This window comes from Pyrus communis, chromosome 1 (assembly GCF_963583255.1).
Source record: "Pyrus communis chromosome 1, drPyrComm1.1, whole genome shotgun sequence".
Taxonomy (NCBI): Eukaryota; Viridiplantae; Streptophyta; class Magnoliopsida; order Rosales; family Rosaceae; genus Pyrus; species Pyrus communis.
Window position 1 is genome coordinate 2,953,231 of NC_084803.1, and position 21,151 is coordinate 2,974,381.

Sequence of the window (21,151 nt, forward strand, 5' to 3'; positions counted from 1 at the left end):
GGTACACCTGACCTTGTGTGACCCCCACTCCGGCCCCTTACGCTGATGGGCCCCGGTCGGGCAAGTCTAAGTCAAAGTTACTACAATAACAACTCTAAAGTTACTATACTTACGTAGGCTCAAGTTGACTAAAGCAATATCCGACCGTATTTTCCAAAAAATGGGTGTTCCCCTCCCTCGAATTAGAACGGAAAATTGACCTACACGATCATCTTTCAAACCATATCAAACTTTTGATCATTTATCGCAAGTTTCTTAATTAGAATATTGCTTGAATAAGAAGGTAAAACAAAGTTTCTTAATTAGAATATCGCTTGAATAAGAAGGTAAAACGAAGAAGCTACTTAACTTTATAAAGCCATTAATAAAAGGTTGTTCATATTTTGCCCATCTTTTCACCTACAAACAAGCTGAAAGCCAAATCTTTGTACATAGTTTTCAATCCCCTGAGCCTCCTTACTTTCCCACTGCTCTTTCTCAGATGTTTCATGACATGTAACATCATCTAATAAGTCTTCCTCTCTTAAAATGCTTCATTTTTCACTCGCTGTTCTGAGAAATTACCTCTCCAAACTTGAGAAACAGCTGGGCATCTGAGGTGCTCATGGATGGACAATTTAGCATGTGCGGCGTTTTGAGATTCGCGTACTCGTCCACGTAGCACGGCACTTTGGCAGACGGGTGTTGTGTCGATGGTGGGTTGGCGGAGGCTGGTTGTTTTGGTGGTGCAGGGGATGGCACGAGACTCCCCAACACACGAGTTACTTCATGCATTGTTGGCCGGTCTGTTGGCTGCCGCTTTGTGCACAGAAGGGCAAGCTGGAAAACCTTCTTCACCGCTCCGAGGTCTGTGCATGTGGCCGTGATCTCAGAATCTACGGTTTCCATGACAGCATTGTTTGCCGTCTTGGATAATATCTGAGTCATTATATGAAGCATTATGTGAGAAAATTTGTTCAATTTGAATGCATTGTGAGAATACAAGAAAAGAAATAATGTGTCCTACCAAATGATGGAGATTTGATTCATTGTCTACGGCTTTCCTTCCTGTCAGCAGCTCCAGCAGAACAATTCCGTAACTATACACATCGGACTTCTCAGTGAGGCGTGACGTTCGCGCATACTCAGGATCTATATAGCCAATTGTGCCCATTATGCAAGTAGACGTATGGGTCTTTGAGGGGCATAAGTTCTTGGCAATGCCGAAATCAGTTAAATGAGCTTCAAAATCCTTGTCTAATAGAATGTTGGACGACTTGACATCCCGGTGTATGATTCTGGGGCTGCAATCATGATGCAGGTAGGCAAGCCCTTGGGCTGCTCCAAGGGCAATCTGGAGACGAGTTGTCCAGTCGAGCTTTTTCTTCTTGGAAGGGCCTGAATGTAAAAAAAATTCAGCAGCTAAGGAATTAAAATTAGGTACTTTGTAACACCAACAGGCCAGTGACATTCAAGAAACGGGTGAACCTACCATGAAGGAGATCCCAGAGACTGCCTTTTTCCATGTAATCGTAAAAGAGAAGGTTTCCGGAGGAAGACAAGGAGTACCCCTGGAGGGTCACCAGATTCCGATGCTTGATGCTTCCAACCGTCGAAAGTTCAGTCTCAAACTCCTTCACGCACTGAGGATAGTGCGAGTAAAGTTTCTTGATAGCCACTGGCTTACAATTTTTCAGAACACATTTGTACACTGTACTCGATGCACCATAACCAATTATATACTTCTCACTCAAGTTTTCGGTCATCCTCATGATGTCCTCGTATACATGAAGTGCCATATTCATGTTAAGTATCACCAGCTTCGGAGTTGAGTAATTAACTGCTATTTCACAAGCAAATGGAATTGATTAGCTTAAGTTTCTACTACTGTAAGTGTTGGAGTACAGAATAATTATCTTACGGGGAAATTACCTGGTTTGTCAAATGAACAGTCAGGAAAAGGAGTTGGATTATATGGCCTGCATGCAGCAACAAGAATCATGAGAAGAATCACAAGGGCACCAAGAGCGATTCCCAGGATAGCAGCTTTAGATAGTGTCACTGCAAAAGAAGGGAGATACGAGAAAAAGTTATGTAGTTGGTCACGTCAAATTTTGGTCCCAACTGTATCAGTTATCTTTGAAGCTCAGCATGCCACTTGATATCCATATTTACCTCGCTCTGTTGGACGAGACTCATGACATCGAGAATTGAGCCAATAGCCACAAAGATTAGGGTTTCCAATAAAACTGAAAACAAGAGGTTACATCAGCCAAAGATGGGGAAAAAAATTAAGCTAAATGGAGTAGCTAATTGTTTATGAAATTTCGGAAATATAGTCAGAATCTCTAACCTGTCTGGTGAAAACCTTGAGAAGTTCTTGCTCGTGGGAATATCGCCTGCCAAGTTGTTGTAAGATACATTTCTGCAAGGATTCAGCGATATTTAGTGTTTGAAAATAAAAGCTGCACAACCCTGCCATCAGATTGAACACATAAAATAGAAATTTGAATGCTTAGAATTGACTCACAATACAGAAAGGCTGAAGCAGTTTATCAGCAACACCACATCCCCGGATATATTGTTGTGGTCTAATCTCCTGTTATATCGTGCATTAACAACGCAAAGAAAATCAATATGCAAATTAGTGACGTATACAGTAACATTCTACTCTTCTTTCAATGACTATACTGGTCAATATTATAGAGATCGGTATGTAGAAACTTACAATAAATTCATATTCTGCAGCTGACTGAGCTCTTGAGGAATTAATCCCGTGAGCTGATTACTTGAAAGGTCTCTGCAAAAGCAAACGCATTGAGTTTACGTAAGAAAAAGCAGAAAGAATAGAACAGATTATCAATTCAATTCATTAAAAATAAGTATCTAATGAAAAACCAAATACGTACATTTCCATAACACTCCTTAAATTACCAAACTCCCCTGGAATAAATCCCGTCAAGTGGTTTCGACTCAAATTCCTACCACATAATATCATCAGGTGTCAGAGAATAAAAAGAAACGAAAAACCATTGCAAACGAAAATCAAGCAGTTGAACTCACAGCTTTAAAAGATGTTCCAAATCCCCAAGTGATGAAGGAATGCTTCCACTTAGTTTGTTATTTGAAATATCCCTGTGCGAAATTAACCACATACGTTATTAAAAGACAGGAACACAGGAAGAAAATACGAGGACATTTGATACTTACAAAGTATCCAAGTTACCAATCCGAGACAGCTCAATAGGAATTGGGCCACGAAGATAGTTGGAGGATAGATTTCTGAAAATGATAAATAATTTTTTTCTCATCAGAGCAACGGGACAGAAACCTTAATTCATAATACCTGACTTCATGACATGAACATGAAAGATAAATGTAAAACAAAAACAGGAGCATGTTTTAACCATAAACCAATGTTTATATTGATGGAACTTACAGATAAGTCATACTCTCGAGCCTCTGAAGAGCAGGCGGAATGGTTCCATTCAACTTGTTCCCATGCACATTGCTGATATCAGAATAATTAGGGATGAGCAACTTAAGCCAGTTGATAAAGCAAACTAATAACTGAGGTTTATATGCTTACAGGCTGTTCAGATTTGTACACGAACTAAGATTATCAGGAATGGGCCCTTGAAGATAGTTGTTCGCAACGTTTCTGCAAGGATGTTGATAAGTAACTCAAAATTTAAGGCATGCAGACACCGTTCTCACTTAAAAGAAACATGGCAAGAGAACCTACAGGTCATACAAATCCGTAAGCTTCCCAAGTTCAGGTGGAATATATCCCGTAAGATGGTTATCGTTCAATTCCCTGCATACGCAAAACAAATGGGACCATACATTGAATCAAAAAATCATATGTGCAAATAACTACGAAAGAGATGCATGAACAGTCCATATCTGTAGCTATGAAAGAAATACATTCAAGAGGTAAAGTAAGAAAGTTCACATACAAATAATGCAGCCTTGTCATCTGTCCGAGCTCTGGCGGAATGGATCCATTAAGCTTGTTACCATGCAAATACCTATACAGAATATTTAGGAGTCAGAACTTGCATGCAAGCAACATGTACTTTCTTCAATAAGGTGTTAAGTAGTAACCAAATAACCTAAACGCCCGATAAATACACAAATGTATTGATAGAAAATTTTTAATAATTTGTGGCTCATTAGATGGAGGTTTACAATCTGAAATTATTAAGTCATACGCCAACATACTTTGTAACAATTTCATAATACTTACAATTTCTCTGTATAAGTCAAATTCCCCAAGATAGGAGGGATCGATCCACTTAACGCATTGCTGCTCAAATCCCTGGAATGGAGACAATGAAGATACAAGCCACAAAATGTAAAATAAATTGAAGCATAGGGGACTTGTTAAAACTCCACAAGCTTCAGATGTATACAGTTAAGCACTTACAATACAGCGAGAGCCTGCATCAGGCCGATCACAGATGGGATAGGCCCAGAAAGTTGATTACCTTGTAATGATCTTGCAAGCACAAAGAGACCAACATTTGATAAACTAATAAAATTGAAATTTTTTATGACATATCTTTGATTTGAGGAATCTCAAAGAAAATTCCAAGCACTTACAAGGTGGCTACTTGCAGGAACCCAATATTAAATGGAATCTCTCCAGTTAGCTGGTTGTAGGACAGATCCCTGCCAATCAAAAGGGATGAAACATATTTGAATAACCAAACTACGGCAAAGTAGAAATATGTCTTCATCGGTGAGAATTTGAGACAAGATACGTACAAAACCTGGAAAGCAGTGCAGTTCCCTATATTTTGAGGAATGCTACCGGTCAAACTGTTGTTTCGCACATCACTAAAGAATAGTAGGGAAAGAGGGTTAGACTGTTAAACTATCTTCTGTACTACAAAATATAACATTCTTTAAGGCTTGAGGAAGAAGGGGTTTAGATATGAACTTACAAATACCATAACCCAGTCAACTGGCACATATCTGGAGAAAGGGTTCCAACTAAATTGTTCCCTCGCAAACCACTGCAATGGTAAAGGCAATAATAATTACGTTGGCAGTAAAGCAGAAATAACATCACCAAACGAATTTGGAAAGGCTACACAATGAAGAATGAAAACAAAAATTTAGCATCAGCAATTGATCAGTCTACTCACAGATACTGTAGAACTTCATTCCAGTATATAAGCCTTGGTATTTCCCCAGTGAGATTATTCTGTGCTAGGTCTCTGGAATGAGCAATTCAGAACATAAGAAATTCAGTCACATGTAGAAAACAATTATACATATGATGAAATATAAGATGGGGAATAAAGTACTTACAAAATCTTCAGATTCGGAATCTGGGACAACGTCGAAGGAAGTGGACCGATCAATTGATTATTTTTCAAAATCCTGCACATCCAACTAAGCAGTAAGAACAATATAAAATATATTGAAGCAATGTTTATGCATAAAAGTGAGCTTCTTGGGAACTTACAGATTTTCCAGCTGTTTCAACTTGGATATCGAAAATGGTATGTCCCCAAATATCTCGTTGAAGGACAAGTCACTAAGAACACCATTAACGAAACATTCAATCAACTCGGCATTAAAAATGACAGATGCTAAAATAAATTCTGGTAAAATTCGAATAAAGTACATGTTTTGCAGAGCCGAACAGTCACCAATCTCATCTGGGATCTGGCCGGATAGGCGGTTTCCCCTCAAATCGCTGATCAAACAACCAAATAATAATCAATCTCTACCTAAAATCCCACCAAAAAACCAAGTGGATTTTGAAAGAAAGTTTACATAGACTGGAGGTTTTCGAGATCTCCTATTACAGATGAGATTTCCCCTCCAAGATTCAAACCTGATAGATTACTGCACACAAACATTATTATAATCAAACAAAAAGAACACATGTTTAAGACAATATTTAAAGAAATTAAATTAATTAAGTCAACCCCAAAAGGGTAGGAAAAAAGGGGATAGTGTTTCTTACAGTGCAATGACATTGAGAGAGTTATCACATGTGACGCCTCTCCAAACACAATAATCTAAAGAGGGTTGGTCTGTCCATTCATAGAGAACATTGTCCACATCCCTAAATGCCTTCTTTATCTCCAGCAGTGTTCTTCCTTGATCTTAAATATTGCCAAAAATCAAAATCTCAGGCTTCAAAATGGTATACAAATATATAAAGTGATAAACCCCAGAAATTAATTTCATAGACAAACCCTGCTAATCCCAGTTTTTTTATTATTTTCACACATAATTAACACCCAGATAAAATTTCAGAAATTAGGGAAGAACAGACGGTAATGGAACAGATGGTTGTTATCCAATGCTTGGCTACTTAGAAAGAAGGAACGACGGTAATGGAAAACTGCTTTGGTAGAAAGTTGAAGACTTTGGTGCATTTTCTGGGTGCCCAAACAGAGAAAAAGCCTAAACTCAACCCAGAAAAAATTTCACTTGTTTTGGGAAAGATTATCCTCTGTTTGGCTGCACAGAAAGAGGGAAGAGTAGTAGAACATAAATGCTTGGTTGAAAGCTCAAAAGCTTTCGTGCATTTTCTGGGTGGCCAAACAGAGTAAAAGCCTAAAACATTCTGCAACAAGTTTTGTTGGGGAAAACAGATGGGTTAACCCTTGTTTGGCAACAGAGAAAGAGGGAAGAGTAGAGAAGAAAGTGCTTGGTGGAAAGCTAAAAACTTTCAAGCATTTTATGGGTATCCAAACAGGGCAAAAGCTCAAAACAATGTCTGCAACTCAACCCGGAGAAAATTTCACACTAATTTGTGGGCAAAACAAATGGGCTATCCCCTGTTTGGCTGCAGAGAGAGGGGTCAGCAGAACACAATTCGTGCTTAAGATCTCAAAACTTTCTTGCATTTTCTTGGTACCCAAACAAAGTCTGTAGCTCACCGTTCTGTGAATCCCCATTGCCGAAGCTCATACACCCAAGCAGAAGAACCAGAAGCACAAACTCCACCCGAACTGCCACAACTGCAGTCACATCAAACCCCATTTCACAAATTGCCCGCCAAACTTCAGTCCCAAAAGAACAAACGCAGATAATCCGTACACCCCCAAAGCCAAAAGAATCCCTCCTCTTCCCTCTTCCTCCTTCTCTCCTTGGACCCGGCTACATTGAACCACCTTTACAAAAACAGAGCTTCGGAGGCTGAGGATATTTTGGGCGATCAAAAATTCTCCAACCCTTCAGCTTTGGTATTTTTTTTTCCCTTCCCCTTTTCCTGAAAGTCTATTGATTTGAAGAGAAATATTCAGACCTAGAGAGAGAGAACTTCTTCAAACCAAAAATCTAAAGCCTGCCATTGTTCAATCACATCGCTATGGCAGTAGGCCTGTAAATACAACTGTGTCGACTGGAGAGTGTGTAGAGAGAGAGAGTGAGAGGAGCTAGAGAGAGGAAGGAGAATTATTTTCATGGATAAAGTTAAGAAACCACATGCCAGAGGTCTCAGTCTCCCTCTGTTTTCTGCAAAATCACTGCTCTCTCACCTCTCTCCCTCTCTCCCTCTCTCTTTAATTTTTCGGATTTCTCTCCTTTTCGCTCTGTCTCAGTGTCCACAATGAATTAGTGGTCGCCTTCAGTGGGCCTAAGTTTTATTTCTATTATTTTTCAAAAAATTTGTTATTGCAAAATGGCCCCTAAGTATTTTGTATTTGTTGGTTTGGCATCATGTTTGGGGACAATTACCAATTACATCCTGTAGATTCTCTTCTGTGATGGAAAAATAGCAAAATAAAGGAGTATATGTAGAGCTATAATTTCATATGTCACAAGTTGGGGTCCTGATGGGTACAAATGCTCAAGCTACCTTGTGTTTATGGTTTGTGAAATGTAATCACACCTCTTGTTTCTAACATTCACACATTCGATTCTGAGTGATTGAATTCAATTAATCAAATTGTTATTAGTAAATAAAAGGCATAAAAATGAGAAATTAAGAGTGTGAAAATCACCGCTCTTTCATTCTATCATTTTGTTATATTCGTTCATATTGTCCACCTGGTTGCACGTCAATGCACTTTGTTGCACTAGTTAATGATCAATCCATGTGATTCTACTCATGCTCTTGCTGTGATTAACGACCAGTCTAGGAACATGTCTGTTATTGGTATGACTGCAAAGGACGTAGTGCAATTAGCGGTTGTATTTCAATTTAAATAGTTCATGTACGTGCCTAAAAATTGTAATGGGGTTGCATATAGATTAGCTCTTTGCCATGTCAATTGGCAACGACGCAGTTTGGTTCGAGAATCCACCTGACATTATTCAAGATCTCGTCATCCAAGATTTGATGCAACTCTCGTTTGAGGTGTTTTGAAGTTAAGCAAAAAAAACACCAGTTAAAAAGTTAGATGTTTTGAAGTGTTTTTTACATTGACCATTAAATTGGATTAAATAATTATCATGGTTTTGGAATGTCAAAAGAAATGGTAATTACATAAATACCATGTAAGGAAAGACAATTGTGTGTTGGTGAAAAGGAATTCAATTTATGGTCCATGCTCTTTGGAATAAAGTTCAAAGTGGTATTTGTTGAAAATAGATAAGGAACAAAGAAACACTAATTAAAAGAGATATTTGAAGATTTATTTCACTTTTGTGTGTTTGTGGAAGGGACATTGAAGTTGCAAGCCAAAAAACAAGCACCAACTAAGTAGTTTTGTCTTGCTCAATGTTAAATCATGTCCACATTTCATAGGCAGTGTAGTCACCCAAATTTCATTTAACCATATGTAGCATTGCATGATGAACTATGGATCTGATTTTGTTTTTTCCTCGACTTTTAAGGTGTGCAAATGTCCCTCGATTTGTTACTTTTGTTAATTATTCTGTCAATTTAGTGCTTGTTTTTATCCAATTCATACAATAAAAGCTTTTGAATTTGATTTTTGTTGCTACGTTTCAATTCCACTTGAAATTTGCACAAGTTGAAGACTAAGGGGTTCAAAACCTAATTAAAAGTTTGTCGGACAAAGTGAAACGAGGTCCAAAGTTCGAAAGAATTGATGAAGTTTTTTCTTATAATGAATATTGGAACCATTCACTACATATTGTACTTCACATTGCTAAGTTTCCGACATGAGCTTCTTCATTCTTCGACCTAAAACGTCCCAAATAAAATTGAACTCGTTACAATATTGTTTAACATTAACAAACAAGACTAGAATAGGATTGGAATCATAAATACGTGTAATGATTTGTAAACCACACATGACTTTTGTACAATTAAGGTTCAAATTAAATACTTAACACAGACCCTAGAACTTTAATCATAATTAGAGAATCCATGAATTTAAGATCAAATGCCATTAAAAATATGGACCTCCCAACCTTTATTCATATTGGCATTTTATCACCCCGCAGGGGACCACATGAAACCAGAATTATGTTCCATATCGTCAAAAATTGAATTATGAGTTTTAGCATAATAAATAGAAACTCATCCTTGCAATAGTAAATGAGTAAATTGAATAAAGCGACAAAAGGGAAGTGGAATAATAGAATATTACGAATTTACACATGCTAATTATAATATAATAGCTGCTGAAAGTGGGGGATTCCGGTAAATACCAAAAATAACAAGGTAACAACTGTTTGGGTAAAAAAAAAAAGGGAGATTAGTAATAGCTTTCTTATTTAGATGTTCTCATTCGACTTAATCGGTTATCCTTCTCGTGATGATCTGAATCAACTATTTTTTACATCATTTTTTAAAGAACATCTCTCAAAAATTAAATATGGATCATTTAATCACATAGCAATTGTTCAAAAAACAGTGAACCATATCAAGGCATTCTTTAAATAACATCTTTAAAATATAAATATGAATAATTTTATCATCCAACAATTATCTAATAAATATGGTGTATTTAGTTAATTTTTATAAATTGTCTATTAAAATAGAAATTATTGTTGGCACTCTAAATTTTTTATATTTAGAAAAAAAAAACTAAATAAAGTAAAATAAAATTTTTAGAATGTCAATATCAATTTCATTTAAATTACTTATAAATTAGACGATTTTAATCATCAAGATAAATAAAATCCAAAAAATTAAAACGATAAAGTCTTTTTCTTTATCAGAAAAACGAGAAAGTCTAAATATGAAAATTGCCAACGTCCACTAAAACCGTATATACGTATACGCATACATACGAAAAATTTTAATACGTAATGGACTAACTTATCTTCCGACCACGGAGCCATATAGAAATTTCTTCGTACAACAAAACTGGAAAGAATGCCAAGCCCATTTCGGCCTCTGATTTTTACTCCCTCCTATCCTAAAAGTGAAAAGAAAAGTTACTCGCTTTTGTCCTTTTACCTCGGGAAGGCAAATTGTAACCGTCCTCTCATCTCTTAACTCGCCGTCTGACACACCGCCATGATTTCGAACATGGGTCCCGCCCGTTGGCAAAAGCCTGGCCCGACTGACGACAGCCTTTTGACGGCCTCCGTTAATCGGACGTCAAACGCTGTCGCTTTCACTCGTCTGTCCTTTCAGTGTTGTAGTATTACAGGTGTAATTAAAAAGTAATTTTGCGGTTAACAACGATTTGGGCGTTTCGCTAATCCGCGAATGTTTCCCGGATTAGAGTATGTTCCTTTTAAAGCAGCATAACCCATCATTAACCAAATAAAGATAAGGAATCAGCGAACCAATAAGAGCCTGCCACGCGGGATGAGAATCTGAGTACAATCTGACCAATAACACATGCCTAGGGCAGGGCAATTTTGACCTCCAAGTCATAGTGAAATGATTTCTGCTGTAAATACATCAACGATGACTACGCACGGCTAATCCAAATGACTCATGATTATCTTTGTGAGGATTTCGAAAATTTATAAATCGTGTTTGTTCATTTATTTTAAATAATTTTATTTAAAAATAAAAATAATTTGATAAAAATTGATCGTATGATGTACGATGAACACACATAATTCACGAATTCCTATGATCCTTACAAAAAAGGATCCGGAGAGGATCTTGTTGGAATCCAAAGTATCTGGCTATCCTAAGTTGAAGTCCTTAATTTAATCACTTAAGTGATTTTTTAATGGTTGCATATGTTTGTTAAATGTATTTAAAATATGTACGATCATTAATGAATGATTGTATTAAATATGTGAATGTATTGTAGCTAATCAAGGATGTTTGATGAAATTGTTAATGCAATGTGTAATTTCTTATTGGTGGGTATCCCTGGTGGTCAGCATGTGCTTTCTAGCCACCGGTCGAGCGGCGGCACTTTTGTTGCTGGGAAAACACGACGGCGGACTTGTGTGGTATAGAGCCACGTAGGATGAGAATGGTGGTTGGGTCCTGAGCTAGATTTTTGTAAAACTGCGCGGAGGTTGCACTTTGCTTGGAAATGGACGGGAGGAGCAACGGCATGAGGAGTATGGATCTGGGAAGCAAATAAGGATTAGCTTTTCTTTTAATGAAATTACATAAATATCTTCAATTAACGGGTTCATCTGTTAACGATACGTTTCATTAATCATTCTTCTAAATATTAATTTTAACGGATGAATTGGGTCCAAAATGCTACCTCCAGGTGGGGCCACGACTCATGAACAGAGTGGACGATCGATTGTACCCAAAACTTCACTTCTTGAAGATGCTCTAAAACAAATGTAAGAAGTCATTAAAATCACAAGTGAAAATTTCTAATAGAGATTTTCTTGGAAAAAAAGTTGATTGGACATGCGAGATGCCAAATATTTTTCGAAAGAAACTGAACGGACCCATCAGGTTTCCAAATTCCACTACTAAATAATGAGTTTATAGTACTTGTTATAAAAAAAGGGATGAGCGTATAGTACATTTGATTACAATCTTTATGTTTTCATAAATAAGGATTGCATGATAATATTTAGTTACTATCGTTATTACAAAACTATGCATGAGATTTTCACCTTATACGCCCATAAATAATTATAGGATTGTGTCAATATTCTTTTATGAATCTTGATATGTTTGTAGGATGGATAATTATCAGCCGAAGTTTAAATTAGACCAATTGAATTCAGTCTGTTATAATTATTTTAATTTGAAATTAAATAATAAATTTTTTTTTGAATTGATCTCATCCTTTCTTCAATTCAACAATCTAAGAAATAATTTCTAATGTATTTTGAAAATTTATATAAACCAGTGAAATTATTAATTAGATTTATTTATAAGAGGAGTGATTGATTCTCAAATGTTCTTAAAAGGGAAGAGATTTGGGATTTGGATTCTCTCTGATTCCTCTTCCTGAGGATCCTAAGGATCAACGAACACGGACCATTGATATAAAATCGTGTAGCCACAATTTTTTCATTTTTTATATTTTTCATGCAAAACGATGGTATTTTACTTTTAAAAATATAAAAAATATTCGCATGATTTTTTATCAACGGTCCGTATTCGTTAATCCTTAAGATTTCCAGGAAGGGAATCTGACGAGAATCCAAATCCAGAGATTTGTAATGATAGGGAATGCAGAACAAAGCAAAAAATTAATAAAATAAAGAGGAAGAAAATAGGAAGAGTTGGAAATGTTGGCCCCCAAATCACATGCAAGGCGTTTCAGCATGAAGAGGCCTTCTCAACGGTTGCTCTCAATCACGTGCCGCATTAAATGTTGTGTATTAAAGCTTAGTGGGCCACATGGTCTCAAGAGAAAAAGCAAATATTAAAGGTTGATGGGCCCGACCCGATATTGTTCTCAAAGGTTTCACCACCCGACCCACAAATAATAATTATAATATTATTTCAGAATTAAATCTCTCCAATTTGCAAAGTGATCATCTATTGGAACAAGATACACACAAAACACGAATTTATTGTTTTCCCCCCATAAAAATCTCTCCAATTTCCAAGTTGTTTCGTAAGGACACTCAAACTGAGTTCATGCTATATGCATTAAGACCATTTCCAACCCTGAAGTTAAAACCTAAATTTTTTAACCCATAAACAGTTTTTCTCACTTAACTCTTATGGATTAAATTTTTAACCCGAGATTATTAAAAAATAAATTTAGAATATTTTTTTTTTCTTCAAGTAACTTAAAAAAATAAAATTATGTAGACTATGCTAACTTAATTTTATGAACATTTTAATCTAAAAATATTTAGATTCTGATAAATATTGAAAATCATTAAACCGACACCATGAAACTCATGGAACACTATGGAAAAAAAATGAAACACATAAATTTTTTATTTATAATTACTTTAGTCATTAGATTTAAATTTGGACCGTTAGATCTTTTTTTTTACCATTGGATTTGATATTAGATTTTAACTGTTAGATTTAATGAAGTTATAAATATAAAAGTAAAAAAAATATACATACATGGTGGGTTAACCCCACTAACTCAGGGGGAAATGAGTTTTGGGTTAAAATTTTTATTTATCCCCATAGTTGGAGTAAGTTGGAGTAAATTTAGAACTTAAAATTTGAGTTTTAGTCCAAAAGTTGGAGTAGATATAAGTGAGCTTAAAGTTGGAGTACGTTTTACATAAAAAAACAAAAAAACAAAAAATTGGAGTGCGTTCTTGTTCAGAGTTTTCCGTTTGGGAGGTAGATTGTCTGCTCTCCTGTTTGGATGTCATTCTCATCCCTTTCTATTTTGTGCTGTCACGGCTAAGTTACGTCAATATTTTATATTGATTTTTGTATACAGATAATAAGACAAAAAGTAATAGGAATATAAAATGTTGAATTGACTTAACTGTGATTGTACAAATAGAAGAGGATGAGAATGACACCCAAACAAACAGGATGACAGCCTTGTTCGGTTTTAGACAAAAGTACGAGTCGGGTACGCGTCCTATCTGCCTGGCTAGCCATGCAAGCTTTTGCATCAACTTAATAATTGACTGAACGTTTGGCTGGTTGGAACATGGCAACTGGGAAACAAGGACATAAAAATACACCGCATTATTTTCCCAAAACGAAAATAAAAATATTACACTACGTCGAGAAAAAAACAAAATTAAAAAGTAATTGATTTTTTACATGTAAAAAGTCGATAAAAATTACTTTGGCAAATCTTCGTTGTGAAATATAGATGATAATGATAGCTTGTTAGTATGACTTCAGAAAATTCAAATGAAATCCAATGAGAAAAAGAATAAGCTTGGTCAAGACACCGCCCTATAAAAACGAAAGCTACGAGTTCGAGCCCTGTGAATCGATCGACAACCCGTTGTTGGTGAAGCTAAAGTTTGTGGGTATATAACTGCATCGTATATAGTACCAACTAGCGTCTTTTTTTGGTACTACAACCTGGATGTCTTTTTCCTGATTATGTAAATCCTAAAAAATACCTCCAGGATCCACCAAAACTTCACCATCTTTGAAATGCAAGCAATCCCTCAACAGCCAAAAAATATTTTGAACTCAAAGGTTCTGTGAAGGAGTGCTCATGAGTTCAGTCCGAGAAGTTCATCTCCCGTATTGAAACAACATGAGTGTATTTGGCATAAGAATATACCGATACGAAGAGCCCCTAAAGACGTATATTACGTTTGCCGGATGGTGCCACCATCGCCTGAAATTTCTCTGCTGCTAAATCAAACGACATGATTCTTGTATGCACCGGAGCTGAACTCTCTGTATATTCAAACTCTAACCATTGCAAGAACCCACAACAAGCCCTCTATGAAACTGGTTCAGAGTAGGAGGTTGAAGCTGCCGGTTTTGATGCCATCGACTGTGTGGCTGAGGTGGTTTTTGACAAAATAAGAACTGCATATTAAAGCTCGCCACGACTTGGATGCACACAGATATTGCGGTGGGGATTTCTCCGAAAGCTGAGACAGTTTTGACAACCATATCGTATTGAGGGGTTCAATTAGTTGTGGGGATAAATACTACTAGTTCGTAATGCTAAGTTAGGATTTTCCTGTTTGAATGTCGACATGTTTTCTAGATTCTGGCGGGCTTTATTGATACTGTATAGGAAATATTATCAATTACATAGATTCGGGTACGACACAATAAAGAAGCAATAGCTTTCCTGTTTAGTTGAGCCGACCATTAATAGGAAAATGAATTACACGAACCAGATTATTCAACTTGAAGTCTTGGACAGACCGGCATCTGCAGCGCTAGCTTAGCTAACTCTTTCTACTCCCGTCGGATTTATGGAGCTGTAGAAGCAATGAATTGGAAACTACAAATATTGAGCTCAAGGCCATCATCCCGCCTGTAACAAGCATTTAGAAGGATATATCAATTTCTATGCAAAAATAGTCGTACGCAATGGCATGTTTTGCGAGAAGTTTCAACGTTGCTGTATGGTCCAGTTCCATTCAAGCAAATATTTATAGGAATGAGAGAGACGATGTTACTCACCGGAGAGTGATGGTGTCATGGCAAAATCATATTGAGGAAGCAGTACTCCGGCAGCAATGGGGATGGCAAATAAGTTATATGCGATTGCCCAAGATAAATTTTGATACACTTTTGCCATTGTTGCCTGTGACAGTTCCAGGGCGTCTACAACCTGCGGGCAACAGCTTCCGTGGTTTAAGTATAAAAATGTAGAGAAGCTAGTAAGCCTTGTTTATGAGACTGTAAAATTACTTGAGATAATTTGTTTCCGAGAAGTATAATAGATGCAGCATTTGAAGCGGCATTTTCTTGCCCCTCAATCTGAAAAGCAATCCCAACGTCCGCAAGTGCCAAAGATGGTGCGTCATTTATGCCATCGCCAACCTTCAGAAATTTAGATGTGTCAGTTTGAGCATCAACTCCAGAAGGCCTAGTTAAATCTATTCGACATTTTACCAAAACCGTCATCGTGGAAACAAAAAGAAGTTCCATAAAATAATGGTTTCTCATTATAAATTGGTATAAGTGTGTGAGGCCACTACTCTATGTAGCTCCCAGCAACAGAGATTTACCACCGTTTTATGATAGCTTTGGCATAGCACAAAAAATGTAAGAGAATTAGATTAGTGATCAAGGATGGTTACCATTGCAACGTGATGTCCTGCATCTTTAAGACTAGAAATAGCTCCAGATTTTCCCTGTGGAGTCAATGATGACTTGACAAATTCATTTTCTATTCCAACAGCTTTCGCTATAGTTGCAACTGCCTCTTCCCTGTCTCCGGAAAAGAGGACAGTTCTGATACCCTTTTGCTGGAGTCTTGCAGTCAGAGAAACAAAATGTCAGCACATAAGGCAGAAAATAACTTGCTGACAATAAAGTAGAAAGATGATGCAGGCTATCAGATTGTAGGTCAATATATTACCTATTTACAGTATACTCAGCATCATGACGCAGGCTATCAGATATTGCAATAGCACCGATGATGCCTTCTCCTTCACGACCAACATATACAATCGTTTTTGAATAACTTGAAGGTGTTATGCCTTCTGATGATTGGCGCACAGTATGTTCTAGATTCGAAAGATCAGACACATTGGCTTTTGCCTGGAACCGTTGATGGACCCATTCCAAGCTACCAACTGCAACCAATCGGCCATCTACTTCTGCTACAGTTCCAAAACCTGGTTCTGTTAATTGCCTTCTTGTGATTGGTATACTCATGTTCAATGATTTTGCTTTATTTAAGATAGCCCTTGCAATTGGATGTGATGCTGTATTCTCCACTGCAGCAGCAATTTGAAGAATTTCGGACTCTTCATACATGGAAGATGCAATACCAGAAACAGCAGGTTTTCCTTCTGTAAGAGTTCCTGTCTGAAGGTTGAGGTTTGGAGTGAGATTTCAGATTCACATGTAAGCTCTCTACAGTGCAATGCATAACTTATTCACCATATCCATGGAACGTGAGTGCCAGTTTCTGTGTATGAGCATGATGTTCAGAAATGTAAATCTACCTTATCTAAAGCAATATAATCTATGCTGGCTAAGCGTTCGAGCACATCTGCTCCCCTCACAAGGAGTCCCTGCCTTGCTCCTGCTCATTTTTTCATGCAGTAAAAGTAAAATCAGAACTTTCCAGAACTACATTAATGTCATAACGAGTCATAATTGTAAGCATGTTTGAAAGGGCCAGCAACTAACTGCAGCTCTCTTTTGACTAAACTGTCACATTCAAAAGTGTGTGTTATATGAGGAACAATATGCAACATCAAAGAAAATTTTAGGTGGTGTACCGAGTGAAGTCCCAACTAGGATTGCTGTAGGTGTGGCAAGACCTAGTGCACAAGGGCAAGAAACAACCTGCAAAAGAAACATGCATGCTTGTTTGAAAAACATAAAGGATAGGTTTTCCATATGAGATATATTCTCCACGAACCAGGAAATATGCCTAGTAATTGGCAGATAGTTCAGAGAGAAATGAGATGGTACTGGGGTTGCTTAATCCAAATAGGGGATAGCCTTCGTATTTTAAGAGTATTGCTACCGGCACCAAAATAAATCCCAAATTCTACATGCAACCTGAAGTCACAGTATTTCATATTTGGTCACGCCTGACTTGGGTCTGATGTCAACTTCCACATATATGGTGACTAAAATATGGGAAAACAATAGTGCCTCTATTAGTGGTTTTATAAATTAATCGGTAATTATCTTGCTGGCATGATTACACAATTTTACCTACAACCTAAGTTACAAATAAACCAACTGCCTAAATCATTTTTTTTTAACAATAGTGATTGACAATCATAAAACAACACCTCCAAAGGAAGTCAATTGATTCACGGAACGTCATACTAACCAAGACATCAACAGCAAGTTTCAAGCTCAACAGCAATGGATCTCCATCTGGCCCAGCAATATCGTTGAGCAAAACATCTGGAAACATTTGTGTTCCAAAGTAGTACCTGGACACAAATTCAAAGCATAAGTATGCATGACTGGAAAGAACCATTTGGCACTCATGCATGACAATGTTTTCACTAGTCAAAAGAAAGCACAATGGTTCTTCAATATACATTAAGTTAAATAATCTTTTCAAAAAATAGCTCAGGCCCAACAGTTGTAACATGTGTGAGAGAGAGAAAGAGAGAGAGTGACTACCACCTACCAAAAAGCAAATGTTGTAGCTGATAGAGTCATTATACTGTATACAAAAGGTCCGGCTATTGAATCAGCAAGCCTTTGTATGGGCGCTTCATGTCCTTGAGCATCCTCAACCTGACAAGTATGACATCATTAATCGACTAACAAGTAAGGGTGCCAAAGTTAATTATAATACACAGACAACATCAAACAAAGAAAATTTCCTTGCATTATTAAACTTTCCTCAATGTGGAAAAGTGTCTATCCTCACATCATCTGTAACAAATTGTCCGTGTGAAAGTAAGTTACTTACCATGCGAACGATCTTGGATATCATTGAATTGGAGCCAGTTGAAGATGCTTCAACCCGCAGAGGACCATCCTGAAATATGTAAACAAATGCCCTCATGCTTTAGGCATGCAAGGGACAATCTAATGGAATTACACATCACTCTCAAGCTAAACTAAACATACCCAGTTTATTGTTCCAGCTGAGACAGTAAGGTCTTTTTCCTTGAATACAGGAAGTGATTCTCCTGTGAGCATGGATTCGTCGACAACACTTCTTCCAGCCACAACTCTTCCCTGTTGAAGAAGTTTAGTTTCAGAAAACACTTAATCACAAGTTTACATGAACATCCAAATTAGACAAGTAATTGAACATTTGTTTTTTCAGTGATGGTCTCTGCAGACAATCCAAAATGCTTACATCCACAGGTATGGTTTCTCCTGGCAAAACCAATACAGAGTCTCCAACTCGAATATCATCAGTTGGGACTTCAACGCAAATTGCATCAGAGAAAAGTACACTGTTGCTGGAGGAATCATTTTCCGAGGAACCAATTACAAGTCTTGCTTGTGTGTTTATCAGTGACTGTCAAGCACATTCAAATCAAACTTGTGTTGGTATACTATCCACTATAAAATATTGAAGTATAAATAAAGAAAAGCCACATCCTGGATATATCATGACTAAAATGTATCAAATTTTATTTTTTCTCTACACAAGCTAGATTCTAACTTACCAAGAGTTCATTCATATCACTAGATGCCATGATCCTTGCCCTCTCCTCAAGAGAACGTCCTAGGAGCACAAAACCAAGAAGCATGACCTGCATACTAAAAGAGAAGAGCTTTATGTGAGAATCTCATCAACCAAAGATCTTTAGTATCTATATAATTATGTCACTGTAAAATGCAGGTTCTCAAGCAAATCTAGGCATAAGAAAGCCAAGAGAAATGCAAAATGGGATACCAAAAGGCTCAAGCTTGATACGGGATATCAACAACTTCTCATAGGATCGTGCAAAAAGCAGAAAATTTCATAAATGCTAAACAATACAAAGGTTGAAAGCAAAACCAGTCACCGGCTCATCGAAGAACGCCGCATCCCATTGAAGCCCAGGGTTGAGAAGAGAGACCTACATGAACGAAGCATTTAAATTTCAAAACTTTAACACCAAAACAAATTGGAACCAACTTGCATTGAAGTGAAAAACGAAGAATCAATGCTAGTTACTAAAATAAAAAAAGAGGGACAGACCGCACTAATTGTAAAAGCAGCAAGGGATCCGAATCCCACAAGAGAATTCATATTTGGTGATCCTTTCTTTAAGGCTCTCAGACCATCAAAAAGCAAGTCTGCCCGAAATTAGTTTCAAAAAGTATCAGCAAATGCATGAAAAGTGAAAATTTGTTAGTTTCTACAGCAGAAAGCACTTCTACTTAGAAGATTGCAATCCAAATTTACTGAAAAATGCAAGTAAATTGCAGGAAGATCAACGAACCTCGGCCAGGTCCCAACAAAGCTCCGGTAGCTAAACCCGCCTTCACATACGAATTATGCAGCAGCTCCCAAAACGATCCTATTCCAATTCAAACCAAAATCCATTGTCGAAATCGAAATGCACCAAGTTAAACAAAGTTGGAAAGAGAGCATTTTTGGTTGTTAGTAATTTACCATGAGCAGCATGAATTCCAAGAGAATGCAAAATGTGAGAAGCATGCGATCCGCAGCACAATGCCACTAAAGTCCAAGCTAAAATCACTCTGTTCCTGCTCTTCACCAGCATCTCCTCCTTCTTATTCACCGTCTCCTTCCACTTCCTCACGCTCTCCGACACTCCCATCCCGGAAGCCCTCCTCTTGGAAGCGAATCCGCACTCCGTCAGCCTCCCCGCCAGGCTCTCCGCCGCGACATCGGCGGCGACCTCCGGCCTCAGCTTGATCGCCGCCGTCTCGGTCAGCAAGTTGACCGCTACCGAGTCGACTCGGTCGTCGGCGGAGAGAATAGATTTGACTCGCGAGACGCAGCCGCCGCACATCATCCCGGAGACATCGAGCAGCACCGATGCCTCGGCGGGTGGATCATTCTGGACTTGCTGAAGTGGCGCCGCGGCGTCGGCGGAGGTCTGGAGGGAGCTGCGGAGGGTGAAATTAGGGATTGATTGTGGGCGGAGGAGGTGGTTGGAACGGCGGCGTTGGGGGAGGTGGTGGGGCTTGAAGTTGAAGGCGAAGCGGTCAACACTGGAGGAGTTGGTGGTGTAGCTGAAGAGGAGCTTGGGGTCAGAGGAGGGAGAGAGCCTCAGCATACTGTTTATCATTGCGCAGATTCTAGAGAGAGAAAGCTTAGTTCAGAGAGAGAGAGAGAGAGATCTGATAGAGAGAGAAGAGAATAACGTCAGTGGTGGAAGATGAAGGGGAAAGGTAGAGGTGCTCGTTGAAAATGAGTAAAATAATTGGCGTGGAATTAAATTTAGTTTGCCACGTCGGATTCTTGCCCAACTCGTTGTCGGCTAGCAGCTCACCTCGTGTAAAATGAGCTCGGATACAAAATATTAAAAAAGAGAGTAATCATTGTAGATTAGTTTTTCTCGATCCTCTTAATTAATATTTAAGTAATAATTCGACAATTGATAAATATGTTATATAATTCATAAACTTTGGTCTAAATAAATGATATTTGTAGTATTACTTTCTTTTTTTCAAACTATATGATCTGACGGTTGATGATTGAATGTTATCTTTAAATCACTAAAAACATGTTCAATCACTATGACCGACTCTCATCTTTATTCAACTAGTAGGTCTCACAATCTGGACCATCAATTGTCACATTGATTTATAAAAGATATTCTAAATTTGGTTTACCTAACTTTTCTTTATTATTGTCATTTA

The 21,151-nt window shown here is 37.6% G+C and overlaps 2 protein-coding genes across 3 annotated transcripts; both read right to left on the minus strand.

Annotated features, from left to right (window-relative positions):
* Positions 1-327: 327 nt before the first annotated feature.
* On the minus strand, positions 328-7,505 carry LOC137736678 (LRR receptor-like serine/threonine-protein kinase ERECTA). 2 transcript variants are annotated; one of them, XM_068475921.1, is made up of 27 exons: positions 6,888-7,505; positions 5,963-6,104; positions 5,770-5,841; positions 5,618-5,689; positions 5,456-5,527; positions 5,299-5,370; positions 5,133-5,204; positions 4,929-5,000; positions 4,750-4,821; positions 4,585-4,653; positions 4,409-4,480; positions 4,229-4,300; positions 3,939-4,010; positions 3,725-3,796; positions 3,569-3,640; positions 3,419-3,490; positions 3,190-3,261; positions 3,043-3,114; positions 2,889-2,960; positions 2,708-2,779; positions 2,510-2,578; positions 2,333-2,404; positions 2,155-2,228; positions 1,912-2,040; positions 1,472-1,819; positions 1,007-1,377; positions 328-918 (listed from the first exon to the last, which is right to left on the minus strand). In XM_068475921.1, the coding sequence occupies exons 1-27, from the start codon at positions 6,988-6,990 to the stop codon at positions 541-543; spliced, it is 2,979 nt and encodes a 992-aa protein (XP_068332022.1). In that variant the 5' UTR covers positions 6,991-7,505; the 3' UTR covers positions 328-540. The 2 variants fall into 2 exon arrangements, with proteins under 2 accessions (XP_068332022.1, XP_068332015.1); XM_068475914.1 differs by having other exon boundaries at positions 1,472-1,822.
* A 7,409-nt stretch (positions 7,506-14,914) lies between these two features.
* On the minus strand, positions 14,915-20,680 carry LOC137736614 (copper-transporting ATPase PAA2, chloroplastic). The gene is made up of 17 exons (XM_068475857.1): positions 19,935-20,680; positions 19,762-19,839; positions 19,518-19,615; positions 19,342-19,395; positions 19,000-19,086; positions 18,684-18,848; positions 18,449-18,559; positions 18,288-18,356; positions 18,000-18,109; positions 17,691-17,796; positions 17,125-17,191; positions 16,846-16,925; positions 16,254-16,705; positions 15,973-16,147; positions 15,581-15,712; positions 15,350-15,500; positions 14,915-15,200 (listed from the first exon to the last, which is right to left on the minus strand). Exons 1-17 carry the CDS (start codon positions 20,575-20,577, stop codon positions 15,112-15,114), a joined length of 2,667 nt encoding a protein of 888 aa, XP_068331958.1. The 5' UTR covers positions 20,578-20,680; the 3' UTR covers positions 14,915-15,111.
* Positions 20,681-21,151: the final 471 nt, after the last annotated feature.